The following is a 20,923-nucleotide window of genomic DNA, read 5'->3' on the forward strand; positions in this document are numbered from 1 at the left end:
TTTATGTGCCTTTTAAGGACATTAAAAAAGCAGAAATAAGAATGATACCAGATTCTAATGAATCTCAATCACAGATACCCAGGGCAATATTTTACCTTCTTTTAGGATTGGATCTCTTTTCTGCAAATTAGAGTAACACAATGTACACCATTTAATAGTATGTCTCTGGACTTCTTGAGAGAAGATTATGTACGTGATAATGAATATTATAGTAACATTAAATATTAAACCCAAGTATGTGAATCCTTCTTTCAATGATATCTACAATTTTCTAATTTTAAAAACAAAAAGATATTTAAGCATTCTTTTAAACTTTTCTTTATTTCTTTAAAACACTATATAAATGGAGACAAATGAGGATCTATTTTCTTAACTGAGACCCTCCCTGGTAATATATTTAATTTTACTTTTATTCCACAGTGAGAGAAGTATATACAGTTGAAATAAAGATGATTTACTATCTCTAAAAACTATTCATTGAGCAAAATATTTTAATATCTACCTTTTATAAGTTAATATGGTATCTGGGCTATTTTACCAAACTACAATGTAAATGTTTATTATCATTAAATAATTTAAAATGAAAGCACACTGATTGCCTTTACATTTTATTATGATGTTATCAAATTCATAAATCTATATCTAATAAAAAATGATACCAATATCTTATTCAGGTACATATCTGATCAAAGAATAGTATCATATCATAATAGCAAAAATATCTTACATTAACATTCTGTGTACTAGAAGCAGTGAACTCTCAACTTTTAAAGCAAAAAAATGCAATGCAATCATGTTCTGAATTGCTCTCAGAATTTTATTTATAAAAAATTATTGGTATTTAATTGGTATTTTAATAACATAAATACAAAGACCATTACTTTGAGGTTTTCTAATTTTTAATAAAAATTTAAGGTTAAAATTATTTTAAATACAAAAACATTTCAAAGGATTATAGTCTATTATATGCATTTTTACATTATTAAGAAGTGGATTTGTATTATGACAATTTTCTTCTATTACAACTACTTTTTACTTACAGACAGAAGACTCATATATTCATTGTTGGTATGTAAGCTCTATGTTCTCTCTTATCATCTCACTATCTCTAGTTAAAGGACATGTTTGGGACAGAAATTTACCATAACAGAGTAATGAGTTGATTAAATAAAAACAGCTCCTGCCAATTATAAGAAAAGTCACAAAGTAATTCTGCACATGTGAATGGTCTTGACTCTATATATTAGGAGCCTTACAATGTATGCTCTTGACACATTGCTAAGAGAACACCACTATTGTTTTTGCTTACTAGATGATCCCTAGAAAAATCACTTATCTGGCACTACCACTTTTTTAAAAAGGTGCTTTTATAGTAGCACTTCATAGGGGAATCAAGAATGAGTACGGTAGAACTACAGTATCAGAGTGCTCCCTCTTTATGCCCCTCCTGCATACCTGGGAAATGTTGAACACTAGAAGAACAAGCAGAAAAAACATGCCAACCAATAGACACTTTTCATAGATAAGCATTTTTAAAATATTATCCAAGACTTAATTTTGAATCAAGTTCAAGAATAAAAAGATGGTCTCAGTAAGTAAATTCAGTTGGCTATAAAGAAGAAACTGTTAAATGGGCAGGAAAATCTTCATATTATCTCCAGAAATATATTCAATAGCTAGAAAAAATAAAGCTAGAATAATTTCCAAGAAAGCTGGTTGACTTAAATTCAAAATGCATCAAATGCTTACAAGACTATGATCTAGGTAACTAATGACAAACGTTGGAGTAATAATTTCATGCATACATTTTACTCAGAGAATCACTTACCTGTGTGAGGTCAGGAATGTCACCTTTATCAATGCCAACTTGCTGCAGATTAAAAAAAATAAGTTACTTAATGGGAATTTAAAAAATTAATGTCTTTGCATTTAACAGATTACCCAAGAATTAGTTAACCATAGCTCAATCTTGGTTAAAAGAATTGTCAATCTCATTTTGAAAATATTCTTTGTGTAGTTTTACACTAGGTATAACAAAGCAATGATTTTGTTAATGTAGTTAGATATAACAAATACACAGAATTTTATTAGAACCCCCCCAAAATTTAAGAAATTGAAATATAAAATTTAAAGTTTTTCCCCATGGCTAAAGGCAACTAAAAGCCTAAAAAAATGCTTACACTAAATTTAACTTAATTATACCCAGTAAGTCCTCTGGACAGGGAAGTTTCATTTAGTTTTAATAACTTGTTCAGGGTATAGTATCCACTCCTCCTTCCACAGAAAACCATTTTGTTTGTTGCTTATGTATCTTTCCAGAGTTTCCTTATGTATATCCAAGGAAATAAGAAATATATAAATACATATTTATTTCCCATGTTACTATACAATAATAGCGTATTACATACACTGGGCTTATATTTTTCATTTAACGATATATCTTAGACCTATATCCACATTAACACATAGAGTTTCCTTATTTTTACAACAGCTTCAATTCCTATTATTTACTTATACAACAAGTCATATATTAATGAACACTAAAGTTGCTTCCAAACTCTTGCCTTACAATGCTGCACATACCATTTTACACCTGTGTGGATACATCTGCAGGTTATATTTGTAGACATGAAATTAACAGGTAAAAGCATATTTGAATTTTTAGTGTTGGTAGCTTGGGGAAGAGAGGTAGGGGAGGGAGGAAGAGTAGAAAAAGAGAAAGAACAAGAAAGAATACGACTATGGGAATATATTAATGGAGTGAATCAATGAAGAGAGTACATAGGTGTTCACTATTTGTTCTCTCAACTCATTTTTAGGTTTAAAAATTATTCAAAATAAAAATTTGGAGAAAAATACAAATCATAACTCCAATTCTCTCATTTTATGTAAAGATGAAGTTTAGGCTCAAAGGAACAAAGTAGGTTAAATCAAGTCTCTCTGAGAAATGAACTGCTTTCATGTTGATGGAAATGCAGAAGCAAATAATATGAAGTGTTAAGTGTTGGGCTCCTACAATGACAATAAGACAAACTGGAGGTTGAAGAATCCACCTGTGTAACAAATGCTTAACCAAACTATTTCTCTGGCTTTCTCGATGCCTATTGCAGGTTTCTCAGCTTTGGTACTATTCACATTTTGGGATAATTCTTTGATGGGGTTTGTCTTGTGCACTGTCAGATATTAACAACATCTTTGGTCTTTACCTACTGGATGCCTGTAGACTTCCCCCACCTCCAGTTGTGACAACCAAAAATGTCTTAAGACATTGGTTGTTGGGGAGATGAGGGGAGCATTAATTGCCCAGTGTGAAGAACCACTGAGGTAGAGCACTGACCCTCATCCTTCTAAAGCAACTTGGGCTGCAGGTTCTTCCCAGATGTAGAGACATTAGCTGCTAATGACTGAATTCTGACTTTAGGGAAGCTACTCCTGCTTCCTTAAACTCACTTAAAGGTTACAAATTATGGAAATTATAAACTAAGGTAACTTCATTCCATTTATTTCCATATTTTAATACTCTGTTAGGTGATCCATTAAAATATTAATATGAATGAAGTCAGAATTTTTGAAATTAAAGCATTATGGATCTTTAATATTGGGATCATCCTGGTAAAAATGATGTGTTTCTCTTAAATAGTTAACACATCCTTCTTGAACAGAAAGACATAATTTAGGAATTCTTTCTTGACACTGCTATTTTCACTCACCTGAACTTCTGAACCATAATGTAATTGGAAGCTTGAGCTGAGGCGTGGCTATATTACAGAAATCTCATCACTTTCTGTCTGCAAATATTCTGGGAGATATAACTCCTACGACTTGGTATTTATCTTAGAATAGCAAACTAAGAATAACTTAGTTCTATAAGAAGGGAAGTGTGTTTAGCAAAAACGCCTGTTACCTATAAAACAACTATTTTACAAAGTTTCAGTTCTATGCTTTAGGAGACTTCATTGTAAGAATTCAAACCATGGAAGTTTTCTGCACCTTAAGCAATTCTTCTGGTATATTTGAATATTTCCATACTGGTGTTCAACAAGTTTACATTTCTTTTAGTATGGAAATTTATTAACATTTCCCAAACAGGCAGTATATCCAGTTGTATTTTAAATATGACATGCTGCAAGTCTTCTGTACATTCTTCAGGAAAATGGTACTAACTACAAGGTAGCTATTTGATATGAGTCCACACATATGTATACCACACAAGAGCTGTCTGGTAGAGAGAGAAGCTTTGTACATGTGTTAAGAAATTTCTGTATTTACCAATAATAACCAACCAGTCAATACTTGTATTCAAAGAATTAGTGTCTAAATTATGAATAATGTAATTTAAAGAGAGAAAACACAAATGTTATTGTTAGCCCACTGTGGGTTAGAGTTTATTCTATTAAAAATATTTTTGTAAATTAGTATCAATCTGCAAAAAAGTCTTGGTCATAATGTTCAAATAAAAGTATTATATTGTATTCAGTTATTTGAAGAAAAACTCTCAAAATGCCATTGAATTTCCATATATTTCCTTCTCAACAGCCTGAAGTAGGTCTGTGCTGACACAAGGTTATCAAGAGACATAAAATAAAATTTTACATCTAAAACCATAATGGGGTGGCTGGGTGGCTCAGTCTGTTAAACATCCAATTTGGGCTCAGGACATGATGTCACGGTTGTGAGTTGGAGCCCGGCATCAGGCTCTACACTGAGTGTGAAGCCTGATTGGGATTCTATCTCTCTGCCCCTCCCCTGCTCACTCATGCACACGCTCTCTCTCAAAATAAATAAATAGACATTTAAAAATTTTTTAAATAAAAATAGAATGAATTAATAAATACCCCCTTTTTCATGAAGACCTTGAACCCAGCCTTACGGTGCTGATTAGAGAAATGTATACCCCAGGCTGTCACATGCCCAGCTCCTTACCTTAATATATTCAATTAGACATAAGAAAACTGGGTAGCATGTGTACCAGGAATTAATGAAACAATGAAAGATGTTCTGCTCTGGATGCTTAGGCAGTATTAAAATCTGCTATTAAAAAGGCAAATTTTACTAGATTATATTGATAACTAAGGTTAAGCCACAGGAAGATCTTATTAAATACAAAAATAAAACTTGTGTGGCAGTGAAAACAAAAGTTTTAGCAATTCTCCTTCCTTAAAAACAACCAACATCAATAAACTTACAAGAAGCACACATTAATATGCTTTAATGTGTATGTAACTCCTATACACGCTTCTTTATTCTTGTCTCCCATATTATATGTAAAAAAAGACCTTTATTCTGATTACAAACTCTTTGGACCAAAGGTCAAGAGATAGCACTTTACAACTTTTAGTCTCCTAATATGAATGTGACAATTATTATTCCTGTGAATAGATGAAATTTAAAAGATAATGCACAGACTAGAGTGCTTTTGGAGTTGTGTGTATAAAATGCATGTTCTTGTACTATATTCTGAAAATGGCAAAAATAGCAAAAATATGGCATGAAAATGCCCCATGTCCATGGCTTCATATGCTTTGGTGTTGACCTTCAGAACCCCTCTCACACAGCACTTCAGTTAGTCCTAACAAGTCGTTCACTGACATGTACAGTAAACAACTGGTCATCCTGCCAAAGGACTATAATAACAATGTCATAACTTCCAATATCAGTGTTCATCAAAAACTGGATTTCATAAAATAACTTACAAGTAACCTCAGGAACACCAACTGTATGGTTACACAGTTATTGTGATTAAGAACAAAGAGACATCCTGAAGAAACAATGTATAAACTTCATAACATTAACGATATTTTATTTAATTTTTTTATTGTGTTTAAATCAGTGACAAAGTAAGAAGGTCATATTTATGACTTCTACACACTAAGCACAATACACAGACATTCCTAAGAGCTTTTTTTTCCCAGGGCTCAGTAAAAAGGAAGCCCTTTCTTATGATCAAAGATAGCCATTAAGTAGGAAGGAGGGATGAACCACCTTGCAGAGCTATGAATCTTCTCATTACCCAGGACACCTTTATTTGAACATAGAACGATCCTCTAACTGGGATGCAGCAGTGCAGGGCACAGTTCTGAGTGAGAAGCAGGAGGACATGACCTCTGAGGTCCCTTCCAACCCTATACGCTAGGGCTCTGGGACGGAATGTCTTGGCAGATTATAAACCCTACTATTGACTCCAGATATAGAAGTTAATATTCCTAAGTTTTATTTCCAACAAAGCTTAATATCACTTACCTCTGCAACCTTGAGAAATTCAGATACTCGCGTCATTCTAGTTAGAAATCGTTTATAAATTTCTAGGGCATCTTTACATTGTCCTTTCTTCATTTCAAAAAACTTTTCTGGAAGAGATGAACATTTTGTAAAGGCTATTATATTCAATTTTCTTCTAAGCTATGTTAATACTATTAATCAAAACTTAGGGGTGCCCGGGTGGCGCAGTTGGTTAAGCCTCTCTTTCTTGATCTCAGTTTAGATCATGATCTCATGGTTTGTGAGCATCAGGCTGTCATCTCAGAGTCTGCCTGGGACTCTGTCTTTCTTTCTCCCTGCCCCTCTCCTGCTTGTGCTCTCTCTCTCAAAAATAAGTAAATAAACATTAAAACATAAAATAAAAAAATAAATATATCAAAACAATTAAAAAAAACTTAAATGAATGTTAGGATTAAAATAGTAGGCCCTAAAACCCACAGAAGGTACTAAAGCCCCTAACCAACCAGACCTATAAAGTTTGAGAACAGTGTTATGTTCTAGGTGTCTCAAAAAAAGGCATTTAAATAACAAAAGTACAATTAAAGTAGAAGAACATATGAAATGTCACAAGTGAAACTCATGATCCATATATCCCAGTACCCTGCTTTATCAAACACTTGATGATAATCTCAAAAGTTATGAATGCATTTTATAGCATCCTTATTTTCTTGCTAGCTCATCATAAACCACTTATCTATATATCATAAAGCAATAAACTTGGCCAAATTAAAGAATTCTTTAAATTGTCTATACTCTGTATATATTGATACTTTTGTTGTCCATAGATGAATTTTTGCAAACATTATGTGTCTCTTAGTTACAAGGTAGGGAGTTTTGTGAAAAACATTTGGTTTACCAAACTCATCATGACTTTCCAGTCCATAATTGTATCCTTTTTCTTAAACTTCAACTTCCTAGACACAAAAACAGAGGATCGCTTTGCTGTTCTCTCATGCGCCTCAAAAACTGGAATTCATAATCAGTAAGGTACTATAGTTCCAACATAACTATAGTATGGGAGTTATTTTCTCTGCACATCTTTGGAAGGAAACAATTTATCAGTATTTTGCCAGCCAGTCATTCATCAGTTTATTCAGTTAATAATTATTGACATTGCAGATAGAGACACAGTAGACCCTGCCCTAGCCTCCAGGCAACTCTAGATCATAACTGAAGATGATTCAGTGTTCTTCATTATTTTATATTTTCACATTGTTAAACTCATACTATTTTTATATTCTCTCATATTTTAAAGTTCTTAATTTCATTCAGCATATAATTTTACTACCTTAAAAGCATTTTTAATTTTCTCAAGAAAGGTTTAATAATATATAATTACACAAAGAACTAATTATTGAGGGTAGCTACTCATTACCTTCTGATGACAGTCTGGGTAATTTTACATTTAACACAGACCTCCCCTGTAGGGCATTCAAGGGAAGAAAAAGATCAAGGAAACAAACACATACTGTTTTCCACTTGAGATTTGAGAGGGAAGTGAGGCTTTTAAAAAATGGCCAAATCTAGCCCAGAAGATATTATGCTAAGTGAAGCAAGTCAGACACAGAAAGACAAATACCGTATGATTTCAGTTATGTGCAGAATTTAAAAAGCAAAACAAAAAAAGACTCTTAAATTCAGAGAACAAACTTGTGGTTGAAATAGATGAAGGGAATTAAGAGGTACACGCTTCCAATTATAAATCAGTCACAGAGATGAAAAGTACAACATAGGGAATACAGTCAATAATATTGTAACAACCCTGCTTCCCTTCCCTTGACACTGAAATACCACCGTGTCATGACAGACAGTGACTACACTTACGGTGAGTACTGAGTGATGATGTATAGAACTGTCAAATCAAAGCGCTGTACAGCTGACATGAATAGAACATTGTGTGTCAGCTATACCTCAATTTTTTAAAAATGGTCAAATCTAATCTTTATCCCATCCATCTCTGTTTTCTAATGCTACAGATGGAATCATGGTGCTATAAGGGAACAAATCTCTTTTAGCTTAAACTTTTTGGGGGAAAAAAGGACTTATTCTGATAAAGCAATTTTATTTCTTTCTTTTTAAATAATCTTCACATAAATAATTTCTTCCAAATGTCTAAATTACTCTTCTTTAATAATCTAAGCTTATTTCTTTGCATCAAATCTTCAGCAAAAACATAAAAAGAGGAATCAACTAAATAATCTCAATTTCTTTTTAGAACTAATGCATCAAGATTTTGAGCAACTTGTCTCCTCTGGATGCTTTTTAAATTGTTCTTATTTTTCATGGTAATTTAGGATACAGGAACAAAAGACATTAAATTATTATGGCTTTAGGTTATAATTTCATAATTGTTTCTGTAACAGTGGTAATGACACAGCAAAAACAACATGTACTGATAAGTGAAGCTGTGAGGTTCCCTTGTCTTCTCAATGACTAGGGTATGGCCAAGAGATATTAATGCTCCAAATTTTTTAAAATATTTATTTATTTATGAGACAGAGAAAGACAGAACATGAGTGGGAAAAGGGTAGAGAGAGAGAGAGACAGAGAGAGAGAGAAGGAGACACAGAATCCGAAGCAGGCTCCAGGCTCTGAGCTGTCAGCATAGAGCCTGACGTGGGGCTTGAACTCATGAATTGTGAGATCATGACCTAAGCTGAAGTCAGACGCTTAATGGACTGAGCCACCCAGGTGCCCTGAGAAATATTAAAAAAATTTTTTTAATGTTTATTTATTTTTGAGAGAGACAGAGCATGAGTGGGGTAAGGGCAGAATTTGAAATAGGCTCCAGGCTCTGAGTTGTCAGCACAGGACACAGCGTGGGGCTCAAACTCATGAACTGTGAGATCATGACCTGAGCTGAAGTTGGACATTTAACCAACGGAGATACCCAGGCACCCTGAGAAATTAATACTCTTAACGGAAGGGATGGGTATCCAGAAAGGATCCTCTGTCTTCATTTCACACAAAAGATAACATATGTTGATTTTCAGTATTAAATTTCAAATCTGGCCTTTGTAACATAATATTTATAATGTGTTGATAAATTCCCTTATCATATTAGTATTAATTTTCATAGAACAACTCTAAGGAAAAGAACCAGATGAAAAGGAATCTCATTCTGTGAAGTACACTGAGGCTTTGTATGTGGACTATTACTAAAGGCCATTTGTCAGAAGGAAAGCATCTTCTTGCTTGCACATCAGAGTATCATTATAGTGATAAAATGTTTGCAAAGATTTGCAGCATCACTATTGATTCCAACACTATATGCAAAGAACTGTTTATGAAGTCCTTGATTAAAACTAACCCATAGTGCAGTTATAAACCTAAATCCAAGCACTATTTAGTAAACAAACAAAAAAATCTATACCTGTCTCAAAACACTCAGGATAGCAAGTATACCTATCCTCTAGCATGGAACTTTCAAATAGCAATTTAACAGCAATGCTGAATGAAGGCCAGTCAGCACCAGAATGTGATGAGCCAAGAATGCATACCTCTATCTCTTTTGAAGTCAGATCTTTAATACAAAGTTTCAAATCACCTTTTCTATTCCTAAGGTTAGCCAACAGACTCTCTTTTATAAATTAGATGAAATAAAAATATATATTGCATGGTTATTACTTTAACGTAAAGAGAAAATGCCCATTCTTACTATAATATTATCTCTGAAGTCAAAATAAAGTAAAATAGAGCTGCATTTAAGTAGATGTTCAAGACCAGCAAGGAGAATCACATGGCTTCACATGTTTCTTTTCTTTTTTTTTTTTTAAGTTTATTTATTTTTGAAAGGGAGAGGGTGCATGGGAGGGGCAGAGCAAGAGGGAGGAAGAGAATCCCTAGCAGACTCTACAGTGTCAGCACGGAGTGTGACACAGGGCTGAATCTCACGAACCATGAGATCATGACCTGAGCTGAAATCAAGAGTCAGATGCTTAACCGACTGAGCAACACAAGCGCTCCTGGCTTCACATGTTTAATTGGTAAGTGAATTGCACAGGCAGTAAGTCCAACGTTCTTGAAGCAGAAGTAGGAAACAAAAAAGACCACAGATCTTGTAGTGAGAGGGCACAAGTATAAATCAGCAGAACTTCATTTCTGACTGGCCATGAAAGTTAAGACAAGGAACTCAAAGATAGCAGATTTTAGCTTTAAAATACATATTACATTATCAACAGAAATAAGGAGATTAGGAAGAGTAAATTCAAGAGTTTATTTTTTGGAGGTTGCTGAGTTTTAAAAACACAATATCTAAATTTTAGTGTCTACGAATAAGGCCTGTAAAACTGAAGCTCAGAAAAAAGGTAGGCCTGAAATAACAGATTTGAGATTTGTATCTCAATAGGAAATCACAGGGCTTTCAATGAAAATACACACACACACACACACACACACACACACACACACACAACCTGGCTAGAAATGAACTTTAACAAAAACTCACACTTAAAAGTGGTAAGGAAAAATAAAATGACCCCAACCAAAGAGAATGGGAAGATTCGTTATTTGGTTTACTGAGAAACCCTCCCACCTGAAATAAAGCTAATACAGTGCTGCATTACATATTAAGGGCAGGTGTCTTTCCCCAGTAAGGCAACATCTTTAAGAGGAGTGTCTGATTGCCTTACCCAGCCTCCATTCTCTCTTTTTCTAGACTCATGAGAAGTCAGGATGCTAGATGCAAATTCAGTTCTGTAAATTAGACCTGTGAGAGATCTGGAAGGTAAAACAGAGGTGGAAACCATCTTCCTGTACATTTTTAACTATTTCTGTGAGACAGTTCCTAGAGGTGTGAGGTTATCTTTCGGCAGCATTCCACCGGCTACCCTCCAGCTTCCGAGTTTTGAGGAGTAGTGATTACTCCTACTTAATGTGACTCCCTACTTCCTGGATTGTAGCCTCAGGTGTCCGTTTTCTGGTTTACTAGGGCTGCAGAGTAGCCAAGGTAGCGGCAGCAGCTTCTTATTTTTAGTGTCCCATAAAGTGGCAGCCTCCCTGGCATGTGACGATTTATTATTCCAGAAGTCATTCAGGAAGCTGGGCCTAGACCAGGTCCTGCAGGCTTCTGAGAATTACTTAATCACCCAACTCCCTACAGTAGATCTCTTTCTAAATTTAGAGTATGCAGTGTGGTTTCTGTTTCTTGAGTAAGTATGTTGTTATCTGGTATTTGAGAGGTTGTAGAAACTAGACCCTCAAAAATGTCAAAGGTGGGAATCTGGGATTAGATGTGTAACTGGCTGGATCTGAAGGCAGTGATGACCACCCACAACTCTCAGAAGATTGATTCTCATAGTCTGTGCCATGTAGGAGCAAAATAATTACTTAAATCACCACCTAGGGTTTTCTGAAATGAGCAGCTAAAATGAAGCTTACCAGACCAAGCTTCTGGGACAGACCACCATGAGGGGAATAAGGCAAACAGAATATAGAGTGAACGGTTGCTCCTGACTCCAAAGAACAATGACAACGCAGGATTTTAAATTATTGGCTCAAATCACCAGTCAGTGATACTCCAAAAGTGCCCTCAAATAATCTTATCTCTGGCAGACATAGGGCTGTCATCGCTCAAAGTCATAGAGTCTAATCTTGTAGGTTGCTGAATTACAACCTATGTTGTCAAATTAAATGCCCAGCCTCACCATGGTCTCCTTTGTGAAAAAGGAAGTTTATTGAGAAAGAAAACTGTAAAGGAGAGTGCTTGGGTGGATTCAAACCAAAGTGAGCTACTCTTGCTAGAGAAGCTTTTCCTTCTCAGTCTGAAGAGGCTGGACCTGCCTTGTTTGGAGATGCTGTAATCAAGCCACTTTTCATGAGGGAATGAAAAATGTTCTCATATCCAATCCATCTATTTCTTACCTCTTTCCCCTTGCCAATAGCCTTAATATTTAGAATGATATTTAGAAGCCAGCATGCTTTGTACAAGTACAAAGTCTGACCAAGGAGGAAAAAAATATATATATAAGCTAAAAGAAGTACAAGTTCTTACAAATTTCTGTTGGCTGTAGGGTTTCCAGATAAAATATAAGACACTGACTTAAACTTAAATTGTAAATAGATAACTTTTCAGTGTAAGTATGTCTCAACTATTGCATGGGACTTACTAATATTAAAATAATTATTCATAGGGCATCTGGGTGACTCAGTTAATTTGGTGTCTGACTCTTCATTTTGGCTTGGGTCATGATCTCACAGTCATAGGGTCAAGCCCCACACAGGGCTCTGCATTGGGCATGGAGCCTGCTTGGGGCTCATACTCTGTCTCTCTCTCTCTCTCTGCCCCCTTCCCCATTCATGCACATGCTGCACATTCACATTCTCTCTCTCTCATAACAAAATTATTCATGTTGATCTGAATACGAATTTAAGTGGGGATCTTGTATTTTTTCCTCTGAATCTAGCAACCTTCACTGATAAAAATGTAGACAACTGCTATGGATTCTAAAGGTTCTGACCAGGAATGAAAGAGTATTAAATTAGATTTGGATATAAATGATAATTTGTCAATTTGGGTGGACATGCCAAAAAACATGGATTCAAAATGCTAGCCTTACTATCTGGAAGTAGCTCTAAAATAGTGGTTCCCAAACTGAAGTCCAAGACCAGGAGCAACAGCACCACTCAGGACCTTATTAGGAATGCAAATTCTCAGGCCCTACCCCACACCTACTGAATTAGAAAGTCTGGGTTGAGGTTTAGCAAGCTGAATTTTAATAAGCTCTCCAAATAGTCTAGAGAAATGCCCTTGAAACACAGCCAAAAGCACTTTTTCTTACTCTTCTGCAAAAGGGACCCTTACCAGGGTGACTATACCCAGGGGAGGGGACATACCCAGACTTTTCGGGGACATGGATGCTAAATTGATGCTACTCCCTATGGACTCAAAATGTCACTATTTGTTTTACCCATTTGAGTGGAAGCTTTTTAAGGATTAGGTGATAAAAGAAAATAGATTCAGTGGATGTGTGACACCATCTGTAGTTATTTCTCCAGTTTCCTGAATACATGTTTCTAATGGAAATACTATGAAACTAGCAGAGTCTCCACACTGGTTTCCTGACCTCTTGAAAGATACAAGGGTAGCAATTCCAAGATTTCCTCAGTTACTTTGCATATCTAGTTTGTGACATGGGTTGTAGGTAGAGATTTACAGTAGGTTACCGTGAATCTAATGAGGTGGTGACCCTGACTTGCAGATTTCCAGACATGTCCTTACCAGCATAAAATCAGCATCACTCTTGACACCTGAGAGGCAGTTTTCAAACCAGCAAACTCTTTTATCTCTATCCCAATAAACAGAGCCCATCAGAAGTAGTTTGCTTTCATCTGGCAGGGATATACTTGCTGTCTTAAAATTTTAAGGATATCAACCTCTTTAGCTGTCATAATCCCATGGATTATCACGCTAACGATATCAGGCTGATTATACCAGGTGGGCAAGAATTTGTTATGCTAGGTGCCTTGATAAGTCACATGTATGTCATTGGGTGGGAGACAGAATTTATGAAAGTTCAGAGACCTACCACATCAACAAAGTTTCTTAGAGTCCAGAGCCATGTCTTCTTCAGACAGTAACTAATCTCCTTTGGAAAAACTGTTCTTGGCTTGCTTATAGAGGCTGAGATTCTAACCATAGAATATCAAGTGATCATAAGACCTCAAGTGTTATCTAATTTACAAACCCATAACCTGGGCAAGTGCGAGAACACTCTTATCATCAAATGAGACTGGTATGGAAGAGGTCAGCCTCAAGCCAACTCTGAATACCCATGCAGGGTGTACAAACAGATGGCTCAGATTCCCAGTGCACTGACTTCTCTGCACTGCACCTCTCCCTCTAATCACACCATGGCCTCTGGGGAGTTCGCCATGACCTGCAGACTGAGGAGAGAAAGAATTCAAGGTTGATTTAGAGATGGTTTCTCGTGCTGGCACTAATGAAAAGTGGTTTTGCTGAATCATTAAATACCCACAAAGGAGTGACCTTGAGAGTGGAAAGAAATCTTTCACTGTAGGCCAAACTTCAAACAGTATATCTATCTGATTTTCACTTTAGGTCAAAAGAAAGATAGTGAAACAAATGGAACTACCCCAAAATATGAGCAAACTAACTGCTGGCCTGGATGACTAGGGACTTGTAAAAAATAAAACTGGAAGGTTGGTGACAAGGTCTGAAGAAAAGGAGTGAGTAGACCTCTCAGAATGGATAAGGAGCATGAGACTATTTTCATTCCATGCAAATGTAGCTCAATGGCCATATGCCACAAAAAGGTTCTCAATGATCAGGGAGGTAAGAGGACTCCATACATTGATGAACAAAGTGCCTATTACATTAGAAACTGAGGTTATGAATAGGTCTAACCACACAGTCTGATATATCTGCCATTGTTGCTAAGTCCTTAGTTTGTCCAAAACAGAGATCAATGCTGAGCCTCTACTATGGAATCATAATCCAAGAAGTATGGAGTCATCCACCAAGTAACAGGTCAAGGATTTATTCCTTTTACCAGAGAAAAGATCATAACAGACAGTTCATGCTGGATATGGATTTATCACCTCTGCCCGTATTGCTTTGCCAGTGCCACCAACTGTGGAATTACTCCCATCATGGTATCTCACACAATCCTACTTCTATTTTACTTCACAAGAAGTGAGACAACAGATGCATCCCACAGAATGTGTCAGTCTTAGCATGAATCCCTTCAGTCCAGAAATAGCTGACCTTACATAATTATGGAATGGTCTATAGAAGACACTATTTTAAACCCACTCAAAGACGATACCTTAGAAAGTTAAAGATTCTAGTATATGCTCTGAACCACTGGTCAGGCTATGGTACCTTGCTCATCACTGTTGGAGTGTATGGGTCAAGGAACCTAGGAGCTGTAGTAGTTTTTATACTTAATGAGGTGCCAAGTGGATTCTTATTCCCTACGCATCTCTACAGGTGACATCAGAGGTAACTATTAGCACAGTGGAGTAGAACATATCGGCACTTAGTCCAATAGGCAAAGCTTAGAACCTTCAGTCATTCCAATATTTTGTAAGCACCAAAATCCCTGTATAAAAGCCCTTCCTGCTTAAACATCTAGAGTACTTTCTGTTTCCTGCACTTAATCTAGACTGATATAATAACAGAGAAATGTGACCTCAATGAATAATATATTTAGATTATTATGTATTAAGTCTATAGTATCCAAATCTTTGCATTCTGATAGTCTTTATTCAAAGACACCATTAACAGTTCTACATACCAAGTAAGTTAATAACGCCATCATTGTAGCAAGCAAAAAGTTTGATAAGATCTTTGAAAAGAAGCATAAATGCAGCATTTATGACACCATTTGTTAGCTCATTTGGATGCACCTATAAAAAGAGGAAAAATTAATGTTAATTACATGTCATTAAATGACAATTTTTCTCAGAGCACATGGAAATGTCTCAAATGACTACTAAGAAATTAATTCACATTCTACAAATGTTGTATAACTCTTGTAGTAACTCTACCAACATTAAAAGATGGACTATATATATTTTTTGTTTCAATTTCAGTCAATTAAGTTAGCCCTCTCAATTCTAAGACATCTATACATCCCATTTGATCAATGATCCATAGGTCAATCAAATCCACTTCTAAACATCTAGTCTTTTTTGTTTTTTACTATGTTATATTTTTCCATTTCCCCTATGTAAAGGTCTCTGAAAGGGTTCAGGCTCCAGGGACCTGCAGTGACTCAGTGAGGAAGCACACTATCGGGAACAGACACCTTAGTCAGCGACCTCCAAAATAATTCTTGAGATTCATAACATTCACCCATCCACCAAACTCTAATCACCAACACAAAGAAGAATAATTTCTCCTCATCCCCAACCCCTGTTCACAACTCCTCAGGGTCTGTTCTTTTTTCCTGTATGACTTTACCCCCTTAAGACAGCACTGTTTCTAAGGGCAAGAAAAGCAAAGAAAAATAAATGAATAAAGAGGAAAAAAAAGTTAAGAGAAGCAATTCCTTAAATACTTAGTGATATCCTTACTATAAAATCCACCAAAAAAACAAGATGGTTTTCTGATTTTACTGAAATTTCATAAGATGAATGTGGTGACTAGGACTCAGTTATAGATTAAATTGTGTAATTTTAACAGAAATTTTAAGTTACTAATACTAAAGGGAAATTTTTGTTTCAGGCAACCATCAGAATAAAGGAAAGCTAACAATGTTGAATTAACAATCTTCTTACATGTCAGAATATTTTATTTGTGAATCAGACACGTTTATTCAAGCTTTTCATTTTGAAATAACCATAAATCCACATTCAGTTGTAAAAAAAATACAGAAATTCCATATACCATTTATTCAGTTTCTCCCAAGGGTAATATCTTACAAAACTACTAGGATATTGATATTGCTACAACTGCTACAATCCACCAATCTTATTCAGATTTCCCCAGTTTCACTTGTACTCAAGAATGTGTGTGTGTGCTTTTCTACATAACCTTATACATACGTAGGTCAGTGTATTTACCACCACACTCAAGATATAAGTATGGTTTTAAGACACATGTCGTGTTGGTATTACTAGAAACAAAGACCATGACAGAGAAAATTCTCTTTGGTGGATGCTGTCATCTAAGCTGTCTATATAAAATGGCCTCTATCAGCAGACTAAGTTATTTAGCAGCCTAAAGGACACCTTGTAGCTACTTCATCCTGTCAAACACAATAGGAAACCATCATTCTGCTCTTAAGTGGAGTTCCAAGAATGCCCTATTTGTATTTTTCCATGACTTAAGTAAACACCTGGTAAAGTGTCCAAACTGGGTAACCAAACTCATCTCTACTGTGCTAAGAGCCTAAATAAAGTGTTCATCTAGGGAGTTCATTTGGTTTAGGGAGACCTAAATCTGCTTCCTGAGCATATTCCTAGCTTTACCTGTAGCCCATCTTCAAACAAAAGACAGTACTGACTGTGTAAGAAACATTTTCTAGTGATATACGTACATCAAATTCAAGCAGTGCATCGATTTGTCCCTGCAGTATTGGCATACTCTTTAGTAGCTTTTCAGGAGCCATTGTCCTCATTACACCATCGGCCCTACAATATTTTTTTAAAAAAAGAAAAAGATAAAACTTCCTTGTATATGGAAAATTCAAGTCCACATGCATCCTTCTAAGCTGTGCCCCCCCATTTCCTTGTTAATCTTACAGGATGATTTTGAGATATGAAGAGGCTGCTGTTGATTACCCTCTCTACACTACTTCCTCTTACCCATTCTTGTTCCTCAACCACACAGGCAAGGCTTTCTTTTTTCTGCATTGCCCTAAGGAAGAAAGCAGTGTGGTCTGGATAAAAGAGATCAGTTGAATTATTGGGATGGATTTTTCCAAATCTATAACAGAGGTATATGTTTCATGAATGCCAGTTTGTTTGTTTGAGGAAGGGAGAGAGCACAGGTCTTAGAAACCTTCAAACCCCATAGGGCTGGGACTACAGATTGTATACTACTAACTATCAAAAGAAGAAAAATGCAAGCAGATATGCACAGTATGGGCAAAAGGAGACAGAATTTAACCAGCTACAGAGGACACAATGGAAGGCTCATGGCAGAGAGTACATCAGACGGGGCACTGAACCCTGTGCCCACCCACAGGCCTCTTATGGAGCTCGTGCGTCTGGTGATGGTGCAGGCATGCAGTATCGCAGTAGCTGAGGGAAATACCGAGGTGAAGTGAACAGGCTAATGATGGCAACTTTCAGGGTCTCTCCCACTTCAAGGGAAGGGAAAGCATCCCAAGGTATCCTTATGTGCCCATTAGAGGGTGCAGAGTTCCTAAGAAGGCTACTGCAGAAAGGCTGCAATGCAGCTGATAACGTCAGCCATGGCCGCCCAGGCCCATGTAGAAAGTCAGAGGAAAGCATGTAAACTAGAATCATCTATAGTGAGTAGGACATGAAGTAAAAACCTAATTCTATAAAGTGTTCACCCACAAGAAGCTAATTATTTTGCATGGGCAATTTTATATTGTTCACCACCATGATTAAAAAAAATACTTCAAAGCTAAGCCTGGATATTAGAAAAATTGAGTTTTATCTTTTTGTGTGGATTCTTGAGACAAAAATATTAAATCTCCAATATCTTGTCATTATTTCAAATTAGGAAAAGATACAAGATCTGCATAAATTTATGGCAGAACACTTCTGATTAAATTCAACATCAATTTAGAGGGAAATAAATGATAATTATATATTAAAAAGCAAGTGCTTCTCTTTTGATGAGATTTTCTAAAGCCATGGTTAGTATTACTAATCAGTTCAATAGTGTGTGTGTGTGTGTGTGTGTGTGTGTGTGTGTTGTTTTACCTCAATCAAAACACACTGAAATAACAATTATCAACTAGAGCCACTGTACTTTGAATGACCTTTTAAATTTTCTCTATTTAAAGAAATATATGTGTTTATGAATTTTGAATTGATTTTAGCAAATAAAATGAAATACTGTGTCAACCCTGGGCAGCAAATTAGATTTTCTGCATGAAAATATAAAGTAATACATATCACAACCTCAAGGATAACTTCTATAATACCATTGAGTCTCTTTATTCAGGTGATTGTAAACTGGGCCTTCATGACCAAAATTATTTAGCGTTTAAGCTTACTTCAGGTAAGTCAAGACTTACTCTGTTCAAATAAATATGAGAAAGAAAAAAAAAAAACATACCCCTTCTTCACTCTGGCAAAATCAAATGCCATCTGTCTGTAAGAAAAAGCCTTTTCATTCAAATATCTACTATAGCGCCTTATGAAGGTAGACATATCATAACCTGGGGGGAGGAGCAGAGGAAGTAAAACTAATTAATAAAGTACCTTCAATTGTGCTTTGTTTAGTACCAATTTTTAAAAATTCCCGAAATGTAAATAATGCTAGGATGAGGTCATTAAGTGTACCAGAAAGACCTCATTTCAAATCCTACTGCAAGCAAAATACTTTACGCATGAGACATCCTACGACATTTCAATTTTGTTATGCTACCATTCTTGTAGAAATGACCTTTTCTGATTTTCCTTGCATTTTTTTTATTCACCATTTCAAATAACAGGCTGTTTCTGTCTTAATACACCTAGCTATCTGAGAACTACTTGCTTGGTGTGCTTGCCTTATACAAGACAGGCAACCAAGTTAAGTATGATGAATGGACACATGACTGCAGTTCAAATTCTACTAATTTATGAAGAACAGTGCTTCAAGATTGGAATCTTTTTTTTTAATTGGGGAGTATCTTTCATTTCATTGCCTTTTTACTTTCATAAACAAACAAATGTGGCTCTAGAATACTATTAACGTAAACATGGAAAAAGACAAAGAGTAAAATTAATATTATCTATATGCTGAGTTGTCTAACAATTAAATATTTTAAAACTCTATAAACTATATAATTACTTTTAAGTTTTTTTCTTAAATACCAAATAGAACTATCAGCCATACTACAGATTAATAACCTCACTTCAAAAATTAAAAAAAAAACCAAAACCCTTCATCAAGAGCATTATCTAAAAAATTAGAAAACATAAATATTCTCACCATGGGATCCACTTTTGTCCAAAAAATTGCTGAGATTGAATAGTGTATTTCTAGAGGCCAAGTACTGAATAAATCTCTGAAAAACAAAAATTATAATTAAAGTCAATATTCCCAAATCATACCTTTAAGCAATTTCTGATGCTAAAGGATGCTACAAATTCTCATAATGATTTTATTTTTTATTCGGTTATAAAGCTTCCTACTCTTTCTCTGAAAGGGAAAAAAGACTGAAAGGTAATCACTGAATTAGAATTACATTTTATGATCTTTCATTTCTTATACAACAGAAACACTGCAATTTAGTATGATTCAGTAGGCATCCCATATAAAATGTGTCATTTTAAATTTATTAATATTTTCCAAAATTAAGCAGTTTTATGAAAGCAATTTTCACTTAAAAACTATTCCTAATGGGAAAAATAATTCTACTGTTTGACCACTAATACATTTTTGATATATATTTTTTAAGTACCAGTAATGTTTAATATTTCAGTGTCTCCAAAAGAATGTCTACCATTCATTTTTTGAAAAATAGCTAAATAGAAGATTAAAATATATATTCTTGATGATTTTGAACTATGTATTTCCTCTTCTTCTCCTAATTAGTGAAAAGTCAAAGAGCCCTCTGTAAAAGCCTCCCTCCCCCACAAAAAGAGAAAAGTTAAGTTTTCCTCATTTACCTCATTTCCATGCACCATGAGATGATGTGTTGTGACTAAAGCTTTAAATACAACCACCCAGCTACTGTTTGTCGCCCGCTCAAAGAGTGTGTCAGCCATCTGAGGAATATTAACATTGGTCTCATTGGTAGCCTGGATCAAATCTATAAAAGGGGAAGAAATCCAACAATGTTATTAACCATTACACGCAAAATCATTTCAAATTTTAAACCTGTTTACTAAAACAGGATTCCCACAATTACTTTTTTTTTCTCCATAATATTATATTGTCAAATTGTTTTCCATACAACACCCAGTGCTCTTACCCTTAAGTGCCCTCCACCATCACCACCACCTCTTTTCCTCCCTCCCCCTTCCCCCTCATCCCTCAGTTCATTCTCAGCATTCAATAGTCTCTCAAGTT

General features: G+C 35.4%; 1 protein-coding gene across 6 annotated transcripts in view; it reads right to left on the minus strand.

Annotated features, from left to right (window-relative positions):
- Nucleotides 1-20,923, minus strand: part of SNAP91 (synaptosome associated protein 91) — a 151,947-nt gene that overhangs the window by 75,128 nt on the left and 55,896 nt on the right. For all 6 annotated transcript variants that reach the window (XM_029943951.1, XM_029943950.1, XM_029943945.1 and 3 more), the window contains exons 3-9: nt 20,521-20,663; nt 19,841-19,916; nt 18,980-19,082; nt 17,262-17,355; nt 15,516-15,627; nt 6,241-6,347; nt 1,829-1,870 (exon numbers count right to left, since the gene is read on the minus strand). In XM_029943951.1, the coding sequence (XP_029799811.1) occupies nt 1,829-1,870; nt 6,241-6,347; nt 15,516-15,627; nt 17,262-17,355; nt 18,980-19,082; nt 19,841-19,916; nt 20,521-20,663 (677 nt within the window). The remainder of the gene's footprint in view (nt 1-1,828; nt 1,871-6,240; nt 6,348-15,515; nt 15,628-17,261; nt 17,356-18,979; nt 19,083-19,840; nt 19,917-20,520; nt 20,664-20,923) is intronic.

This window comes from Suricata suricatta, chromosome 7 (genome assembly GCF_006229205.1).
Source record: "Suricata suricatta isolate VVHF042 chromosome 7, meerkat_22Aug2017_6uvM2_HiC, whole genome shotgun sequence".
NCBI classification, from domain to species: Eukaryota; Metazoa; Chordata; class Mammalia; order Carnivora; family Herpestidae; genus Suricata; species Suricata suricatta.